Consider the following 21,726-nt stretch of genomic DNA (forward strand, 5'->3'; position numbering starts at 1 on the left):
GCATGCACCCACTTTATTTGGTGATGGAAATTAACTCCAAGACAAGAGTTTACAAATGACAGACAAGCACTCTACCAACTGACGCCATCGCAGATGTGATTTTAACTGGTTATAAAACATAACTTATATAAAGATTATTTTGTTAAATTGAATAAAAGCAAAGCCATCGTTTTTACGCTGTATTTTGCTTCTAAAGAAGTGTATATATCTGTGTTTGTTGTGGGTATGTGCCCATGAGTCCAGGTGCTTTCAGAGGTCAGAGTTGTTATCTTCTCCAAGAGCTGAAGTCAGAGGAGTTGATCAGACACCTGATGTGGATGGTAGAAACCAAACTTGTGTGTCCTTTAGAAAGGCAGTATGTATTCTTAACAGCTGAGCCATCTCTTAGACCCATAAAGCAATTTTGAAATTATGTACTGCTTTCCAAAATAAATTTAGATGGGAGATGACAATGGAAGCTAGAGAACACAAAGTCTGAAAGGGATAATGTTATTTTTTACATAACTACACTCTGTGTTTATTTCTATCCAGGCTTCTTTCTACCAGACTGTTTCCTCCTATTTATAATCAAATACAAAGTGCCAACTGAATTTTCCATTTTAATAAAAAACAAAGTATTTAATGATGAGGCTATGGATAAATGAGAAACTTCCATTAAATGTAGGATTTAAAAATCCAATCTCAATCTGGAGAAATTTTGTTCCTCAAAGGACTTTGGTATTTTGAGTTGATAAAACTAAAGGAGTACTCTGGAATCTGCTATGTAAAATCAAAGCAAGCTACTAACCACCCTATACTATACACAAAAACCCTGCATCACAAGGAATTGTACATGCAGCCCAGACTCTCAGTAGGCCAAGACTGAGAAATCTTGAATTAACAGGATGTGGATTGCTCCTATCAGAATAATGAGCATTGAGCCATCTAGTCAGCTCCCTTTTATTTTTATGTACAAGTTAAGTCTTGTTGCTGACACTGTAAAGCCAACAGGGGAGAACACTGACCACATTCTATTCAGAAAAGAAAAATATTTATCTTCTATTTTTAATAAACTTAATTGTATAATAATTTTAGTTGTCAAAGTAATATGGTTTCTTATATGTACTTTGTTTGAATTCCCTAACATTAGAGTCTTATATTACATGGTATATTTATCAAAAGTAAGACTCTAACATTGATATGGTACTAGTAACAAAACTTCAGGATTTATTCAAATTTTACCATTTTCATCTTTCTGTAATAATAATTCAATTCTATGTTAATTATTAATGTTAATTTTAACATTCCTGACCTAAGGCACTTTCTTTTTTTTTTCACAATCTTGATAACTTTGAAGTGTATCAGCTGGATATTTTAAACAATGTCCTTCAGTTTTAGTTGGATAGCTTTTTTCATTTTCAGAGAGGGTTGGTTACAAGTTTTTCAATTCATATTCCACTTTAACAAATTCTGAGAATGTCCTATTTATAACTAGCAGATGTCTTTACACAGACAGTGTCATATAGGTTTCCTTCTTTGCCAGCACTGAGATAAAAGAAGGATAGCAAAGACTTTAATTTACAAAAAACTTTCTCTGGAAAAGTCAACACATAATTTATTATAGAACTTAATTTTACTCAGAAACTAAATTCCAAATACCTTTAAATGTAATGTAGATAGCAATCCTTGCTGAAGACAATCTCAAAAGAGGAAAAATATGTTTAAAAGATCAAAAAACACTAGTGCCTCAGGATTCTTACATATTTCCAATTAGTTCATTCAGTTAAAACACGACAACAAAGAGTATAAAAATATAGCAATACTCTTTGACAATTGTTGCCATTGTATTTCAGATAAAATGCTTCAGATTCTACTCACCCGAGATTTCTAATTCTGCCCAGTGAGATTTTTTCCCATTGGCTACCTCCTCTGCTGACATGATGGTATAAATTCTGCGAGGATCTGGAGGATCATATTTTTCCTTTGGCATCCCTATTAGTCTATGGGAAAAAAATAAGAACAATAATTATTACAGTCAAGGACAAAAAGATGGCTCAGGCAGTTCAAGTGCCTGTTGCATAATTCTAATGATCTGAGTTCAAGCCCAGGTACCCATGGTGAAAGGAAACCACTAACTCTGGAAAGTTGTCTTCTGACAACCTTCCCCCCCCACACACACAGCTTTATAAAAATCATTACTACTATTGCTATATTTGAGGAAGAAAGGGAATCAATGTGGAGGGTAGAGAATATGAGCAAATAAAAATTAAATTAAAAATATTACATAGTATAGGAAAAAAAGAAAACATGTTAAGTTTTCTTTTTCTCTTTTTTTCCTGTAAGAATCTCACAAATACTCAGAGGCATCATCTGTGAGTCTAGAGAAAGCTGACTTGCCATTTCCAGGACCTCTCAAATGAGTTTACGTCAAAGGGGTGCCACAACCTTTTCCATTTCCCCTGTCTCCTGCCAGGGAACCTGAGAATTTGGCTGCAGCTGAACTCCCCCACATTCTAAGAAGGTGACTCCCTCTTCTGCCAAGTGATTTCTGATTCTCTTCTGAGATCCCCCACACTGTCTCTGGTGCTGTGACCTGAACTCACTCAGAGCCTCTACCATGTTGCTGCCCCTCTGTCCATGGCATTAACTCTTGTAAGAAACGCCTTGCTCCCCCACAATATGTCTCGGTGTACTCTTGAACTACCCCACCATGCCAGCTCAGTCATTTTATACTACATATTCTCACTTGAAAAACACTATGACATTTCAGGCTTTTGGAGAGGCTCATTAACAGACACCTAAGGGGAAAATGCAAATGAACAACCACACTAGAATCTGTAGAGAACAGTGCGTTGCTCCCGGTTCCTTCCCTTTACTAAGCAGTACTGCCTTCCCAGAAAAGCTTATCTTACAACTAGTTTCCTCAATGGAACTCCAAGTAGTCTAAGAGAATCCTGCACTTCTTTCCTTCCATTTCCTTCAGATATCTCATACCTATGACTAAGAGCACATGCTTTCCCCCAACATTGACATTAGTTTACACAATGCTCAAGACTGATGCTATGTTTGCAGAAATAGGATCCTCGTTCCTGCTGATCATAAACAAAGTTAAGATATAGTCCAGACTGTTTCACAAAGCCTTCCCACTACAAGGAAAGCTGACCTCATAAGGCAGTCTAGAAAACAAATAAAAGGCAGATATCTCAATAAATCACAGATGCAGAACCCACACACAACAAACTAAGTTTTGTCTTCTGTTACTGTTATCAACACATCTTAATCAGGTAAATGCATATCTTGATTTTCTGGAGTTAGGCTTAATTTATACCTCTTGTTCTGAGGTAATTCTTGTCACTCCCTTTTACTCTCAAAAGTACTTAACTAGGCAAATTACAAAGTCAGGCTAATGGAAACAAAATCATGTGATTGTCTTCATAACCACACAGCACAATCATGAATGGTGACAAAAATCAACCATAAAACCACTTCATATGTGCTAAATATGAAGCAAATAGCAAAAAGCCCTGAAAATAACTTTGAGGGGTCCAATATAAAACTTACTGCTTTTTTAGCAGACAGAGATAAAATCCATTTCAGATCAAACAGCCACGTCTGTCTAAGTTCCTACATGTTAACCTTGTCTCAAACACGTATTAGTCACTTTGTTTTGTCAGTAACAGATCTAACCCAGGGACTGGACATGCCATGTAAGATTTCTACTACTAAGCTGCATACTATGCATACTCTACTGCAACCAGTATACATCGGTTCTTTGCTCCTATTTCTTTGTTCCTATTTCTTTGTTCTTTCTCATATGTGCCCTTAATCCAAGTACCCATATCTGTGGCTATTTCTAAGTTAAGAAACAGTATTCCAAATATGAGTTACTTTCAGGAGGTCTAAAATTTGTTGTAAATCAAAAATAAAATGAAGTAGTATTCCATCAATATTAAGAATCAAAGCTAGTTTATCAGCTCACAATCAAAATTTCTCATATCATTTTTCCTTCTACTTAAAGAAGTAGAGGGCAAGTTTCATCATTAACAGTAAAGTTCCCCAGTCCCTAGATTAATTCTAATCTCATCGCATTGTGCTATTTGTAGTTACAATGTTAGAGTAGAAAAAAAATCTTTCTGGTCAAGAAAACAGAATCTTTGTCCTAAGTAGAGATCTAACATTCCAACTGAGCCAGGTCAACCACCTGGTCCAGGGACCATAGCTATAAAGGCAGGCTCAACTAAGCTATGCTAAAGATAAGGGAAATAAAAGGAACAAATTAAAATATAAATTAAAATAAACTATACTTTTCAATTCCTGCTTCCCACTCCTTGCAGTCACTGTAAGATACCATGGTCTGCCTTTCCTGAGGCCCAAGTTAGAAAAGTGTAAGTTTGCCATTTTCTTTTCTCTTGGGTGCTGCCCAGAATGTAAATATGCTTTTTTGATACTTTAAATGTCCTTACTCTTTTCCTAAAGCTCCCCTCCCTCCCTGTTGTCTGACCTCCATGGCAGCTTTAATGATAAGGTTTTTTTCTTCCCTTCTCTGGGCAACTGCTGAGGATTTACAGCTTGCCTGCCTTGGGATGTTTTTCCTTTAAACTCTAATAAAACTGCTTTTGAGATTCCATTTAAGTTCATTCTTAAATTCTTTTATTTATGACACTAAGAACTTAAAAGGAGTCCCTGATTTTCTCTGCATCATCTGGCAACCCAGCTGACACCCCAAAGCTTTAGTAATAATTGTCATATACCTATTTTTCTATAAATGTTCTATAATTATTTATAAAGCACAGGAATATAAGCATCTTCCACCAAGAGAAAACCTGTTATCTACCACATTTGGCTTATTTTAACTAGTTCTCAAAGTTTTCAGCTATTGAAAGCTTTATTTTCTACATACTATAACATAAGTGAGTTTTGTGAGAAGTTTTCCATTCTAAGATTATATAAAAGTATTAAGCAAAGCAAATAGACCCAAATCTAAGCACATGATACATAATCCTTATCTACAGTTAGGATGGATGAAAAGCATGTTTCATTAATGTTATAGCCTTATAATAAAATTTAACAGGAGGGGAATATGATCGATGTTATACATTGTACAGGTTAGATTTTTACCAACGTGACACAAGCTAGATAGAGTCATTTGAAAAGAGGAAACCTCGGTTGAGAAGATGTGCTGGTTGGTTTTAGACATCTGGGAAGAGAAAATCTTAATTGAGAAAGTACCTCCTTAAGATTGTCCTGTAGGCAAATTTGTAGGGCATCACATAATTAATGATTGATGTGAAAAGGTCCAGCCCATTGTGAATGGTGCCACCGCTCCTGACCAGGTAGTCCTGGGGTTTATAAAAATACAAACTGAGCAAGCCAGGAGGAACAAGCCAGTAGGCAGTGTTACTCTACTGTCTCTGCTTCACTTCCTGCCTTTAGATTCCTTCCTTGAGTTCCTGTTCCAACTTCCTTCAGTAAAGAACTGTGATGATAAAGTGCAAAGAAATAAAACCTTTCATCCCCAAGATGCTTTTTAGTCATAGCATTTTATCACATCAGTAGCATCCCTAAGACAGCCTTCATGAAATTGCCTTTATGCAAGTCTGTAGTGGGTATTTTCTGGATTAATGACTGATGTGGAAGAGCCCAGCTCACTGGTAGCATTTTATCCCGAGGCAGGTAATACTGAGTGGTATAAGAAAGCAGGCTGACTAAGCCAAAGAGGGCAAGCTCTCCTCCCTGGCTGGTGCCTCCAGGTTTTCTTTTTGAGCTCCAGCCCTGGCTTCCCTTAATAATGTGAGGTGGAAGTATAAAATCAGTAAGTCTTTTCCTCCAAAGTTGCTTTTAGTCTTTAATCAATATTTTATCTTATAAACATATTAAATAAAATACAAATAACTGAAAATTATTAAAATAATCATTCAAATGTTACTTAAATCTGTAAATGCTGATCATGTTTTCTAGTAACTGCACATACAAGCCAGTTTAGGGTTTAAATACTGAGTGATGAGCAGTTTTCATCCAAAGAAAGAGAAATGGTTTATTTTAGAAAACAGTAACAGCTAATTCTTCACATTTTCTTTTAAAGACGAGGAAGAAGTATTTTTAGTGTTGCTGTGGGGGAGACGGGTTGTTTCATACAAGCTCTCACTGTCTATCTCAGACTGGCCTCAATCTCACAGCATAGTACTGGCAGCCTTATGTTCAAAAGCCTCCTGATTTAGCCTTCCAAATGCAGGGATTACAGACATGTGTCATCATATCTACTTGCACGGGTTTTTGCTTTGTCTGTGTTTATTTGCTGTTGTCCTTGTTTTGTGTATTCTGGTTCTTACAGTGGTAGGCAGAGTCTCCTGCACAGTAGGCAATTTACCCCTTGAATAACAATTCTAGCCCTTGAGGAAAAGGTTAAATGGTTTTCCCAAGTTTCCAATTTTTACAACATCTTATATCAATTTCCAAAGGACAATAACATTAGGTTAACCTGGAGGCCCTAACAAAATAAAATAACTAAAAAACTAAAACAAAATAAACTAAAAGCCGCTTAACCACAATTTAACTTCAGTCTTTAAACCCGGCAAGACACTAGGAAAGACACTATGTGGTTCTCCATATACAAGCTACACAAGCTACTTTGAACTTCATCTACTTTGTTCTTTATTACACCACCTATGCAGCCCGTGGATACCCCATTGTCGAAGTTCTGAGATTAGTCATCTGTCCTGAATAAGAAAGTTATTACTGCTTTTTAGTTCTTCCTCAAATGTGTGCAAACATCTAAGTCTTTCAAAAGTTGAATTTTGTCTGTTTAGTTCAGCATAATTTTGTTGGAGATTCGTAAAGAAGGCTACAATTCAGCAAGAGTAATTCACAATGAAAAGACTAACAATCCAAATCTAAACTACAAACCATTAAACATGTACTGTACATAAACATGTACATTAAACATAAACTGTTTCTACAGATATTAAATGATCAACATACAAAAGTTAGTAAAAACTATAAGCCTATATGATATGTCTACTTATGTTTTAGAGAAGTCAAAATGGCTTATAACACTGAATACATTTCTCAAAGCTGTCATATAATGGGATCTATTCTTAATGGTTAAAAAAGGCAGAATACCAAGGACAGTTAAGTACTCCTGCAATCTCAGCACTCAGAAGGTAGATACAGGAGGGTCAGAAGTTCAAAGTAATCCTCTGCTACACAGCAAGATTTCCTCCAAAACAAGGGGAAGTGAAGGGGTGAACATACGAATTATTCTTTGTTATAGCCTCGTTATCTGGTCTTAAACACTACAGGGTTTCTCTTTGAGAAAATAGTCTAGGCTTACCTTATTTATCCAAACAAAATATCTACAGTACATTTTTGAAGTTATTTTTTGAGGTTTCTAGTTCCTAATCAATACCAATCCCTAAACATACCTTACAAATGATACTGCATCTGGTAGGATTAAAGACTGATAGTAATCCAAGAACTTATAAGACATTCTGAGATAAAGAACAATTTCATTAGCAATTCCACTCCTATACCACGGGTCTCTGGATGGCATGGTCACTGACGACAAATTTAACAATGTCTATACAATACAAGCATTCAAAAGCAATTTTACTGTAAATGTTTGTTTCCAGCTCTGTGACCACTTTACACAAAGCAAAATCTGTATTTATGATAATTCACTTATTATGAAAAAAATAATCTTTCACCTTTTAAAATCCCATGTTTCTAACCAATTTAACATTTATTCAAGAGGTATTTAGTTGCTGAACATAAGAGTTTTAAGCCAGTCCTGACTAAACAGAAGTCTGCCTAAAAATTGTTTTGTCAGAGTAGGGATGAACATGTTGATGCATGTCCTTAATCAGGAGGCAGAGACAGGCTGATCTTCTGAGACCAAGTTAGTCAAGATAGGGGGCTCCAGTCCTACCAGGAAGACCTTGTCTTGAGAGAAGAAGAAAAGGAGGAAGAAAAAGTCTCGAATCAGGCATCCTCCACAGTGAGCAGCACAGCCATGGCCAAGATTAAGGCTCGGGACCTGCTCGGCAAAAAGAAAGAAGAGCTGCTGAAACAACTGGATGATCTGAAGGTGAAGCTGTCTCAGCTTCACATTGTCAGGGTGACAGGCAGTGTCACCTCCAAGCTGTCCAAGATACGAGTCTCCACAAATCCATCACCCGTGTCCTTAGGCAGACTCAAGAAGAAAATCTCAGGAAATTCTATAAGGGTAAGAAGTACAAGTATCTGGACCTGCGACCCAAGAAGACTAGAGCCACATGCCGCTGGCTCAACAAGCAAGAGAAGGTGAAGACCAAAGAGCAGCAGCGGAAGGAGCGGCTGTAACTACTGCACACATATATGCGGTCAAGGCCTGAGGTGGCAATGACAACAATATGCAAAACTGGCAAAATAAATGAATGAATGAATGAATAAAATAAATAAATACGAAGAGAAAAAATATTCAGTGTATGTCTGCTGCTGTCATTCACTGTACCATGCCCTAATGCTTCAATATCTCATTACTTGAAAAGATAGACATACATAATCCTATAAACAATGACATTTCTGTTCATTATTATTTTTCCTTCAAATAGTTGCATTGAGGGCTGGACAGATGGCTCAGAAGTGAAGAGCACTGGCTGTCCTTCCAAAGGTCCTGGGTTCAATTCCCAGCAACCACATAGTGGCCCATAGTAAGATCTGGTGCCCTCTTCTGGCTTGTAGGCATACATGCAGGCAGAACACTGTATAAATCAATCAATCTTAAAAAGTTGCATTGTTTTATACATTATACTGAAATAAAAATGCTGAACAGAAAGAAAATATTTTTATAATAAAGAGTAAGAGTGATGAATAGATAAGCTAACAGTCAAAAAGGTGAAAAGAATAGAGCACTCCAAAAAAAAGTATAACAAATTTCCACTATCCTATATTGGGAATGAAACGAAGATAATCAGGTTATATTTAACTTAAAGTGATAGCAAATGGTTTTCTACACTGGTGATTTTTTTCCTACAATTCTTACTGGCAAAGCAAATAATTAACATTCATAATGGGAATTCTCTGGTATTTAGAAATAATTGGATTCAATGTCTTGTTCTTATTTCATTTATTTCTTGGGCTCTACTTCACATGCCAAGTAAAACTATTTACCTAAACAAAACATATAGGAATACAGGCAATAAAGACTGGGTTTTAAAAAAAGATGTTACATGGCTTTCTAAAGGTATTCTAAACAGGTCTGGAGCAAATTTTTGATTCAGAACATGTCAGAAGACTCATGGAAAAGAAAAAGGAAAAATCAGAGAGTAAAGGCATCTGCTGACAAGGCTAAGACTTAGTTCAATCCCAAGAACCATATGGTGGAAGGAGAGACCTGGCTCTTGCAAGTTGTCTCTGACCTCCACATATATACTGTGGAACACCAGTCCCACACAAAATAAGTACATAAATAAATGCACTAACATTTAAATATAAAGCATAAGAAGAAAAATCAGAATGCAATACCTTTGGTTCATATTTATCAACTTTCTCTTGTATTTAGGATAATAGGAAATAGCAGTGATAAAGGGTACAAATAGAAAAAAAAAAAAAAAGAATGAACACAAGACCTAAGGCTATGCATGCAATTCTACCCATCAGTTCAAATTTAACAAACTCTAAAACCACCAAAACCTTATGACTTTTTTACCATCTTAATTAGGTTTTAGTCTCCTATCAACCATTATGCTTCACTGTCTCTCACTTTTTCTAATTATCTCCAGAAAAATCAAAGTTAATAATATCTTCAAAATCAGTTCTTCCAGAATTAAGACTTCTTCTGACATCTATCTGTGATGGCTAATCTTGACTGTCATCTTCATTGAACTGAGAAATAACTACTTTACTTAAAAAAAACATGCTATGATGATGCATCTATGAGGATGCTTTTTTTTTAACTCATTTATTATGTATACAGTGTTCTACTGCATGTGAGCTATCATGCCAAAAGAAGGCACCAGATCTCATTATAGATGGCTGGGAGCTACCGTATGGTTACTGGGAATTGAACGCAGGACCTTTGGAAGAACAGTCAGAGCTCTTAACTTCTGAGCCATCTCTCTAGCCTGAGAATGCTTTTCAAACGGATTAAATTCATGAGGGACCTGACCTACAACAATGTTTTAATCAGCTGATGGATTCAAAGTCTAAAAAGAAAGTTTGTGGAAATGTGAGAGCTGGAATGTACTAGAAAAAAGGAGGTCATAGAGGCCATGTCCTTGGAGTCTTATATTTTCCTGATGCCTCTAACTGCTTCATGTCAGCTATAAGATAACAGACTCTTCTGTCACACTTTCTCTCCACCATAGTGTTCTGCCTTAGTTCGTGGGATCAAAATCCATGGCTTCAATCCTTTGAAACCACAAACTAAATAGTTCCCCCTTAAATTGTTTTTAAGTCAAGGCACAATGAAGCACACCTACAGTCCCAGCACTGGTAAGGCAGAGGCAGGCGGATCTCTTTGAGTTCCATGCCAGCCTAATCTACAAAGCGAGCCAGGACAGCCAACGCTACATGGAGAAACCCTGTCTTGGGGGGGAAAAAGTTGTTTGTAGCAAGTATTTGGTCACAATGATGAGAAAAGCAATTACTATACTGGCTTTGGCTTTCTACCTTCTCTTTTCATGTGTTTTCTATTTCATTAAACATTAACACCCTTACTTCTTTCCATGGGTCTCAAGTAAGCATTCATCTTTGCTTAAGTCATCTTTCCCCTTGAGAGTATACCTCCTCATATAGGAAAACAAAAAAATCTGAAGCTGATTCTAAAATATATGGAAAAGGGATCATACCTTTTCTTGTTAAAAAGTCAAGAGAAATTTATATGTGTACCTTTTTATTTTCAAGACTTATCAGAAGCTAGTTTCCCAGATAGTTTGGTACTAATAAAGTAATAGACAAGTACAGTTCAATTCAACAGAACCTAGAAATTCCAAACATTCACACATACATCATCAACAGATTTTCAACAAAGGTGAGAATTTCCATAAAGAACAGAATTTTCAACAAATGCTACTAGATGAAAACTCATACGTAAAACTAAACATTGCCCCCTACCTTTCAAAGTAAACTTAAAGGACCATGAAATCAAATGTAAAAACCAAACAATATAAAAGGTCTAAAAGAAACTAAAAAATATCCTTAATACAAAGATTAAAAAAAAAAACGATCTGTAGAAGAAAAATACTAATACACAAATACACTCTATGAACAATTGAAGCATCTGCTATTTGAGAAATTAAGTCATGAGATTAGGAATGTTTTCAAAATATATATATAAGAAAAAAGTACTCCTTCAAAGAACTCACAAAATCTAATTTTTAAAAAGGCACTACATGTATATCTCAGGGTAGACCATATGCCTTGAATGTAGGTTCGATCTCTGACACCCTGACACACAGCTAGGGAGCAGCACAAGGCTTTCAAAAGATTGTTTAGTAAACAAGATACACGGAAAACAAATAAGCATGTAAGATATTAAGCATAAAGCGAACAAGCACATAACATTAAGCATCAAGGAAATGTAAACAAGCTGATTGCACATCTATTAGAATGACTACCTTTTAAAATGGAAAACACCCACTGCTTGAAAGACAGACACACACAGAACCGGGGGAAATGATACTGAAAGAATCTGAATGACAAGGAATCAGTAGTTGTGTATAGGATGTGGCAGGCAAAACAAAAGCAAAGGAACCTAGATAAAACACAATAGGAAGGAAAAGAGGGCTAAGTGCAACACTTATTAGCAGTTCAACTTGATGTGGTAGTGCTCCTCTTTAGTCCCAACATTCTGGTGTTGTGAGTTCAAGGCCAGCCTGATCTACAAGGTGAGTTCTGGAACAGCCAAAGGTACACAGTGAGATCATGTCTTAATCGAACACTAGATCAAGATAGTTTCCTGAAGTTCTCTCCTAAGAAAGCTAAGTAATATCAAGTTATGCACACAGAAAATCCCACTAAATCCATGAGCAGTACAATTTGAAAAATTGGCAAATAATCCTACAGCACCAAGTTTTTTCTTCGGATAGTCCTAGAAATGAAAACATCTCTGCTTCTGTAAATAAAGTCAACTATAAATTATATTTAGACCCAAATGAGACAAAGTCCAAGAATGTCTATAAAGGGATCACATATCATATAGACAAGTCCACTAAAAGAATTACATTTGAAGGGGGGGGACATCAATCTCACTGTGAAGGGAAAAATAGAATAGACCATCACTGGTGAATGAGAGTGGGGGTCCGGATGGGGGCAGTAGGGACAGGAACAGGAGGAATCAGGTTGGGGAGGATAGAGGGAGAGTACTGGGAGAGACAACTGAAATCAGGGTCATCTATGGGACAAGCTAGAAACCAAGGGCAATGAGAACTTCCAGGAATTGATGAGGGTAACCCTAGCTATGACTCCTTGCAATGGGGGATACAAAGCCTGAACCAACCATTTCCTGTAACCAGGTAAAAACTTCTAGTGGAGGAACTGGGACACCAACCCAGCCAAAAAACCTTCAACTTGTAATTTGTCCTGCCTACAAGATGTGCTGGGTAAAGGGGGCACAGAAATTGTGCCCTTTGGGAGTGGGCAAACAATGACTGGTCCAGCTTGAGACTCATGCCATGAGAGGGAGCCCACCCCTGACACTGCTTGGATGGCCAGGAACCAGAGGCTGGATAACCCAGAGACCTAGGATAGAACCAAAAAAGAAAGAAACAAGAAAGGAAGAAAGGAAGGAAGGAGCAAACGAAGGAACAAAGGAAGGAACGAAAGAGAAAGAGGAAAAAAAAGTTAATGAAATGATTCCTACTGATATTCTGCTATTCTCATAGATTTGTGTCTAGCCCAATTGTCATCAGAGAGGCTTCACCCAGCAACTGATGGGAACAGATACAATGACTCTCAGCCAAACACTAGGCAGAACTTGGGTAATCCCTCAGAAGAGGGAAAGGATTGTAGAAACCAGAGAGGTCAAGGACACCATACCAAAACCCATAGAATCAACTAACCTGGGCTCAGAGAGGCTCAGAGAGACTAAATCATCAAACAGGGAGTCTGCATGGGGCTGACCTAGGGCCTCTGCACATTTTACAGTTGTATAAGCTTGGTCTTCTTGTGAGACGCCTACGAGTGAAAGCAGGGGCTGTCTCTGACTCTGTTGCTTGTTTTCAGGAACCTTTCCCCCTACTGGTTTGCCTGGTCTAATCTTAACAGGAGAGAAGGTGCCTAGTATTACTGCAACTTGATATGCCTTGGAAGGCCTACCCTTTCTGAAGAGAAACAAAGGAGGGATTGGGGAAGGAGGGGTGAGAGAGAGGACTGGGAGAAGAGGAGGGTACATACATACATATATTTGGTCCAACATGTTTAGATGGAACACCAAAAACCTGAAGCAAAGTAAAAATTCATACAAAATCTTTTTTCTTCCAATTTTAAGCTTTGTCTCAGATCATTTATAAAAACCAATGACTTAAGTAATACTTCACAAAATTGTTTAGATAAACAATTACCTATGGTAGCACACACCTTTAATCCCAGCACTTTAGGAGGCAGAGGTATGTGGATCACTGTGAGTTCAAAACTAGCCTGCTACACACAGAATTCTAGGTAAGCCACATGATGAAATTCTGCCTCAAAACAAAACAATCATACATATTAACTAAGAAAGTTATACTGCATCCAGAAAATAAACAGTAACTTAAGATACTGTTTCAATTCCTAAAAGTATAAAAACTAAACGTCTTATAAACCCTTTATATGATACATAACCTTTTGCATAACTTCAGTTTTCTAAGAAAATATTTTAAGTTAAACACTGAATACAAAATTGCAATAATATGAAGGTCGAAGAATGATCTGTAGTAACCGACCCATACTTTTGATATTAACCAAATTACACAATGTTCCAGTGTTAGATGAAAACAGTAATATATAAAGAGTTAATAAAACTTAATATTACTTTTCTGAGAATGAAAGTATAGACTGTGGGAAAGCAGTAGCTAAATCTGTAAGTCTCCACTAAAAACAGTGGAGTAAAACAGAAAAATCTCAATAACAACACTATCCAGAATAAAATCCAACAGGAAAATGTTTCAGGGTACGCGTATCTTATTATGAAAGGATTCAAAGGAAAAGTAGATCCAATGCTCATTCACAAGCATCCAAAACAGCATTAAACAAAGACATGGCACACCCATGAGTAATTTCTCACCAAAATATCTATTCTACTCATATAAACACCTATCAAACGGTACTGCTTTAAGCCCAGCATGGTAGCACAAACCTGTAAACCCAGCACTCAGGGAGGCAAAGACAGGCGGATCTCTGAGGTGGATGCCAGCCTGTTCTACAAAGTGAGTCCAGGACAGAAAACAACAACAAAATGGTAGTGCTTTGTACTGAACCAACAAGGTTGGAAAGGAAGGGGTGTCAACTTTAAAATAGTTCCTAAAATAAATGGTTAAAATAAACAACATGAGAACTTACAAAGACTCTGAGTCAAGAATGTTCCCATGTTATGGCCCAAAGTAGAAACAAAAGCCAGCCACTGAAAGAGAAACCTGTATATTATCAGAAGAAAATTAATTTATTTGTTCATTTGCTACAAACGCCCCAGAACCTTTATCTTTGATTTCTGTTTTCATGGCAGGTAGACACTCCACAAAAGCAATAAACACATAAAATATAAAGTTCTTCCAAAATTTTAGTCCAAGAGTAGAAATGCTCCCATAACAAACTCATCAAAGGTCACAGGGGAGCAAAGGTTTACTTGTGTTACTTAAAATATATACTTTTGTTCCACTAGCTAGACAATAGAACATAGTAACAGTATACACATATAACATACTAGGAACAATGGGCAGCTATAGAGTCAAAGAATAGTATTTGTTATCAAATTTTGAAACTTAATTACACACAATCCATATCCACTATTATAACTGAGAAAATGTTACATTTCTTTCTTAAACTTTATTTTGAAGTTAGTTTTGACAAAAAAAAAAAAAAGCACAAGAATGTAACATTTTAGAAACATTTAGATAAAACCCATGACCAAACTGTTTCTCTTGTTCTAAAAATAAGCAAAAAAAACCTCAATACTAGATGTAGCTGACCTTTGCTACTTTGTGGGTTCTTTTTCGCCCTTTTATTCCACATCCTACCCCTAACACTAGATAGGAGAGAAACAAGGACCGGGAGACGGAATTAGGAAAATCCCTGAATCTATTTTCTTTCCTTTTGTTTTTTCTTTGACCATGGCTACCAACAAACTAATCAACCACCCCACCTTTTGGGGCTGTAACATTTATATGCCCTCTGAGAAGTTCCCAGAATTCCAAATGTCACACAATTGCACAAACTATCTGCAGCTGGCAAAATCAGTTTCTGCTAGAGCACAGAGGCAAATCAGTCAGCTGTGGACAGTCCAAGCAGCCCCATACCCCACACCTGGGATTAAAACGAAAACATTCTTTACAGTATTTATGTTTTTAAAGAAACTAAAATTCCAAGTTTGTCACTACAACTAGACATGAGAAGCCCTCTTTTAAGTTGTTTGCCAGAGCTGTCTATGAGACTCACAAAACTGACAGTCTAGTTCTGTTGTCCTTGGTAAACCCCAAAGGTAGAAGGTAAGCCCATACCCTGTGAACTTTCACAGTAAGTAGCAGCAGGGGCCATGTAAGCTTCTTCTACCTACTTATGATGGCTATGAACCACCTCAATGACTTGGTACCCTGGCTAACTACTCAGTGCTAGTGAAATTATGGTTACTGAAGAATCTACAATTTACCAAACCAGCACAATCCCTAACAACAATCTATCAACAGTTATCCTTATACTGACAGATAAATATTATCTTTGCCTCCTCAAGAAAACTTCTTGTAACAGAGACCACTGCAGAAAACCACAACCAACAGATACACAGTTGTACAGCTCAGTATAATGAATACATCCACAAGACACTCTCACACCAAAGACTCAGAAAACATTGCAGAAGAGAGGGTGGAAAGATTCTAAGAACCAGAAATCAGGGACTTTGCTGTTAAGAGTGTATCTCCTATTAATATCATAAGCTACACTTGTTAAGTCTCACCAACATAACTGCTCAAACATTAGCTGAACAAAAGATACAACAAACAAGCCAAAGTGGACCAGAAAAGCCCACAATTCCTCAACCCTACACAAAGAACTACAGGCAACCAAGTAAAGCTCAGAGCAGGAGAGATGACACTCCCCGGGAAGAACACACCCAAGTGGTTTTCCAGTGCCAGTAAAACATAGTCCTGAAAACATACACACAAGTGACACTATGTAAACTCAACAGGTTACATTTAGGAATAGTGCATGTACAAATACATAAATGCATGCAGTAACAATTAATGAAGAAAGAAGCCATGAATTTGAAGGCAAGTGGGGAAGGGAATATGGGAGTGTTTGGAGGAATGAAAAGAAAGGGAGAGATGTTTCAATTAAATTACAGTCTCAAAAAGTAATTAAAAACTCTTACTGTCTTGAAACTATGACAAATGTAAATATTTCCCTATTCTCATTTCTTTACAAAATGCTGTTACTTTCCACAAAGAAATTTTAAAAATCATTTTTAAAAATCAATGTAATATAACTAATAATGTAAGTATTATAAAGGAGCCACTAAGAACTAAATCTGGACTGAGTAATTCTTAATCTGGTCAATGATTAACTGTGAGTGCACTATAAACAGTTATAATAATAAAAATTATCTATATGTATCTATTTTATGTATACATTCTGTATGTACATCCCAGTTGTAGCCTCCCTCCCTCATTCCCTCCCAATCCCACATTCTTTCCTTCATATCCTCCCATGCCCTTCTCCCAGTCCACTGATAGGGGAGGTCCTCCTGCCCTTCCATCTGATCCTAGCTTATCAGTTCTCATCAGGACTGGCTGCATTGTCCTCTGTGGCCTGACAAGGCTGCTCCCTCCCGGGGGGGGGGGGGGGGAGGAAGTCTAAGTTGCTCTCCTTTTTAATCAGTACTAATCCCAAATGACTTTCCTAGTTTTGAAAACTGAGACCCATAGTATCTTGAAATTCCCTTTTACTTCTGGACCATATTTTTTTTAGTCTTTTTTTTTTAATTTTTATTAAGTACACTTTATTCACTTTGTATCCCCCCCCATAAACCAGGACCACATTTTAAGTAGGATAAAGAAAGATGGGAGTTACAAGTTGTAAGGAGAAAAAAATCATGCACTAACTGCCCGTTACATGCTTAGATAGCTTGATAATCTATGTGTATGTACTCTCATATTTCATTTCATTAAAATTATGAATTATGTATTAACTGTCAATTTATATATAAGTAAATTGAAATATATAAAAGTTGTGAAATGACCAATACCCCACAGATAATAAGTAAATTTCTTTAACTTTCCCAATAGGGTGCACTATTCCTGCAATACCAGGTCTATATGTGGAATGAATATATAACATGTTCCTATTCCATCTCCTTAAACCAAAAACATATATAATATATTGTTTTTGGAAAGGGAACACATCAGATAGCAAACTGATAAGAACAGATCCTACACATGATCTTGGCCAAAAAACCAAAAAGCAGCTAATGGAATTTAACCATAAATTAAGTGCTGGAGATATGGCTCAGGAATACACTTCGTAGCATATAATTTAATCCTTAACACGGATAAAACAAAATAAACCCACAACCATGAAAGATAAGTTACGGCCAACTACAAAATCTAACCTCTTACTAACCCTTGCCAAGTTCAATTTTGTACATTCCTAGAAAAAAAATGTAGAAAAAGTTTTACAGTCTAAGTGTACAGAGAACCTTTCAGCAAGGCAAAAACCATTAGAAATTACAGATGAGCCAGGCTCGGTGACATATACCTTTAATTCCAATACTCATGAGGCAGAGGCAGAGAGATTCCAGAGGTCAAGCCTAGCCTGGTCTACATAAAGGGTTTCATGCTAGCCAAGCCACTATAGTAAGACCCTGTCATAAAAAAAAAAATCTAATTTAATATTTATAAGGCAAAGAGCAAGGTCAAAAGACAACCCAGAAACTATATCAAAAAGCCTCTTAAATATTTATAAATTTTTATAAGTGGCAGTACAACAGGTTTTTGTTGTTGTTGCTGTTAACATACACCCTCACAAATCAGTTAAGAACAACTGTATATATTCTAATAGGAATATTTAGGGTAATGGTCATTATCAGGCAAGTCACAAAACAATATAGAAGCATCCAAATATGTAAGCAAAAACTCATTTGCAAAAAACTAATTATTTTAAAATATATGACTATTCTCATAATAGCAATGATTAATAATGTGATTAAGAGCTTGGAGAAACAAGCATCTTTTACTAAATTGATTAAAATTTTTTTCAGGTGTTGTGAACAGAACTCATAACCTCATGCTTGCTAAGCCAAACACTCTACCACAGAGCTATGCGTTTTTAGCCCCCAAGCAAAACGGTAATACAATGTTATGCATTTCTAAAGAGTAATATGACAAGATTAATCAAAATTATGTAATTATTTGGTTCTGCAAATCCACTTGTAGAAATTCATCCTTTAAAAAAGTACTCAGTATGAGAGCTGTTGGAAGTGAACTGAATAAAGTCCTTGCAGGGAAAACATGAGAGTCTAAATTCAGACCCCCTAGAACCCATGTGGGCTCTGAGTAGTGTGACTTTGGAAGACATCCCAACATTCTGGCCTCCACACACACCAAGTGAGCATTCTATGACAAAAACAGGCAACACACACAGAGAGACACACACACATATTCAAAGACATATACATTTCCACTGTTTCAATAATCATCATAAATTATCAATTATGACTGATAAATAGCATAACAATAACAACTAAAGTGAAGTCATTAAAAAGTATGGCTTACAGAAACATAATGTCAATTACTCACAAACTCAAACAGAATTACCATAAGACTGAGCAGAAAAATTAAAACATATGTCCCAACAAAAATCTACACACTAATGTTACAGCAAAATTACTTAGAACAGCCCAAAAATATCCATAAGCATGCAAAGGCACTTTATTTAACCATTACAAAGAATGAAGACTAGGTATACAGCTCAGTCACAGAAAGCTTGCCTAATACACACAAAGCCTGGATTTAATCCCCAGCACTGCAAAACAGGGTGTGGTGATAAGTATCTGTACTGGCAACATTTACAAAGGGGAGGCAGGAGGCAGAGTTTGAGGTCCTCCTTGGCTACAACCTCCACAACAACCATGGCATGTTACAAGTTAGCTTATGATACAGGAAACCCTGTCTATAATAATATTGTAATAATAATGAAGTCCTATTACATGTTATCAAATGGCTTTATTCATGAAACATTACGCTAAATGAAAGAAGTCAGGTATAAAAGGTCACATATATGACTCCACTTTCATTACATGCCTACAACAGGCAATTTATTAAAAACACTAAGTATGAATCCCAGCACTCAGAGGGCAAATGTAAGTAGTTCTTTGTGAGTTTGAAGGTAGCCAGAGCTACAGAGTGAAACCCTGTCTCAAAAAAACAAAACAGAAACAAAGACAGGTGTTTGGTTCCCAGCACACATGCAGCTCACAAGGGTACAGGTCTAGGGATCTGATGTTTTCTTTTAGACTCAGTGGGCACTGCATGCATGGAGTACACAAACATGTAAAAAAAAAAATTCTTAAGCCACAGATCACAAGTCAAAGAGGACCACCAACTGTACCCTGCAATCCCCTTTAGTATCCACATGGACTTCTTTGCTCGGTACTCCCTCAGTAAACAGTTTCCAATCAATATAAATAAATTCTTGCTTCCATCAGCTGTATTGTTTTCTATTTTATTTGCAAGACTCAGTAGTATTTCTACTTTATTGATAAAAAATTTCAATATATATAAGTCTGAAACAAGGAGATATACTTTAAAATAGGAATTTTGTAATGTGGCACATGAAAATTTGAATGCATATACCTCTAGATAAAAAATTAATGTGATGTGTTTTAATTTAATAAAATAGTGTATACAATAGGATACTACTTTTATTTATATGAAATTTTTATGTGGCTATATAAAAGCTCAGGTAATAGTTCTATATAGTACACTACTAACAGGCTTATTTACTATGAGATAAAATAACCAGGAAATTATCCCCTTTACCTTTAGTATCATTTCAAATGTTTCTTTTTAAAGAGCACATATTACTTTCAAAAAGATAAAAAGTAGTAATGATTACCATCTGTAAAAAAAAAAAAAAATTACATAAATAAGACAAAATACACAAAGTTGAAAGAACCCAGGAGACAATATGCATACCTTGTTAGCCTGGGGCCCATGAATGTCAGGGAATCTGAATTTGTATAGTAAGAAAAATGTGTCACAGTTTTCACCTAAATACAATACCTTTTTCATACAGACCTAGACTACCTACATAAGTAGTGATTGTGGTAACTATGATTTTTATAAAAAAAAATCTATTGTCAAAAACAGAATTTAATGTTCATATCACATTACAGTCATAAAAATTTCAGAATCTCTATTTTTACTACTTTACAATTAGGGTTGTCATTAGACTCCTAGATCTTCTGAAAGAGGAAAGGACATCTACTTCCATATCACATACTTGTTTTTATTTATTTTGGTACTTCAATTAATAGTTTTGTTTAGTTAGGGATTTTTAGCAGGAAGAGCTAATTTTGTTTTGTTTTTCACACCAGATCTCATGTATCACAGGGTATCCTTGAACTCACTAAGTAACCAAAAATAACTTTGAACTTCTGGTCTTCTTGCTTCTACCTCCCAAGTGATGGGCCACTACATCCAATTGTATGTGGTGGTAGTGTAAAACACAGGGTCCTGTGATGGTAAGCTGCACTCTACCAAATGCACTAAAAAAATACTCAAGCCAACAAGTTCCTTTTTAATGCAATTTATTTTCTTTTCTTTACCTCCAAATATTATTAATTTATTCATTTTACATCCCGAGTATAGGGCCCTCCCTCATCTCCTCCAGTTCCTATCCTTCCTCCCTCTTCCCCAAAGGGCAAATAGAATAGACACTGGAAGTGATTGGAGAGAGCAAACATGACATGAGCCTCCATAAAAGTCCTCTGAAAAACTCCACCCAGCAGAGGATGGAAGCAGATGCTAAGACTCACAGTCAAACTTAGGGCAGAATGCAGAGAGTCTTATACAAGAGTCGGGGATTAGAAGGACCCGGAGAGGATAGGAGCTCTGTAAGAAGACCAACAGAGCTAACAAATCTGGGCCCAGGGGGCATGCAGGGACTGATGTGCCCACAAAGGACTTGCCATGTCACAGAGGAAGAGGATGTCGGCAGTTCTGAAGAGACTTGATAGTCTGGGGTCAGCTGGTAAGGGAGAAGGGTTCCCCCCTTAACTCTAAATTTTAAAAGAAACTTTCCTTCCCATTCTCATTTGAACTGATTCCTATTGTCTATCAGATTAATATTTCAACTTACATTTTTCCTTTACTAAGAATTTCATAGTAAATACTGCATTTACAGCATTTCCACCTTCTCTCCACCCAACTCCCTCCCAAATTCAAAACTAATCGTGTATATATAAATGTGTGAATGTACACATAACACCCTGCTAAGTCCATCATTTAGCGCTGCTGAAATGAACATGTACTAGGGCTGAGGACCCAGGTACAGGGGCCTGTCACTGGATAACACCCACCTCTCTCA

The 21,726-nt window shown here is 36.6% G+C and overlaps 1 protein-coding gene, 1 non-coding gene and 1 pseudogene across 7 annotated transcripts in view; 1 reads left to right on the forward strand and 2 right to left on the reverse strand.

Annotated features, from left to right (window-relative positions):
* Positions 1-21,726, reverse strand: part of Cnot6l (CCR4-NOT transcription complex subunit 6 like) — a 93,232-nt gene that overhangs the window by 61,158 nt on the left and 10,348 nt on the right. For all 6 annotated transcript variants that reach the window (XM_060380972.1, XM_060380969.1, XM_060380970.1 and 3 more), the window contains one exon: positions 1,858-1,979. In XM_060380972.1, the coding sequence (XP_060236955.1) occupies positions 1,858-1,969 (112 nt within the window). In that variant the 5' untranslated portion in view covers positions 1,970-1,979. Of the gene's footprint in view, positions 1-1,857; positions 1,980-21,726 lie in introns of those variants that run through there.
* LOC110549719 (large ribosomal subunit protein uL29-like) lies at positions 7,988-8,316 on the forward strand (annotated as a pseudogene).
* On the reverse strand, positions 17,423-17,606 carry LOC132653336 (U2 spliceosomal RNA). Its single transcript, XR_009591104.1, has one exon. It is a non-coding gene; the product is annotated as a U2 spliceosomal RNA (small nuclear RNA).

Source organism: Meriones unguiculatus, chromosome 3, assembly GCF_030254825.1.
Source record: "Meriones unguiculatus strain TT.TT164.6M chromosome 3, Bangor_MerUng_6.1, whole genome shotgun sequence".
Lineage (NCBI taxonomy): Eukaryota > Metazoa > Chordata > Mammalia > Rodentia > Muridae > Meriones > Meriones unguiculatus.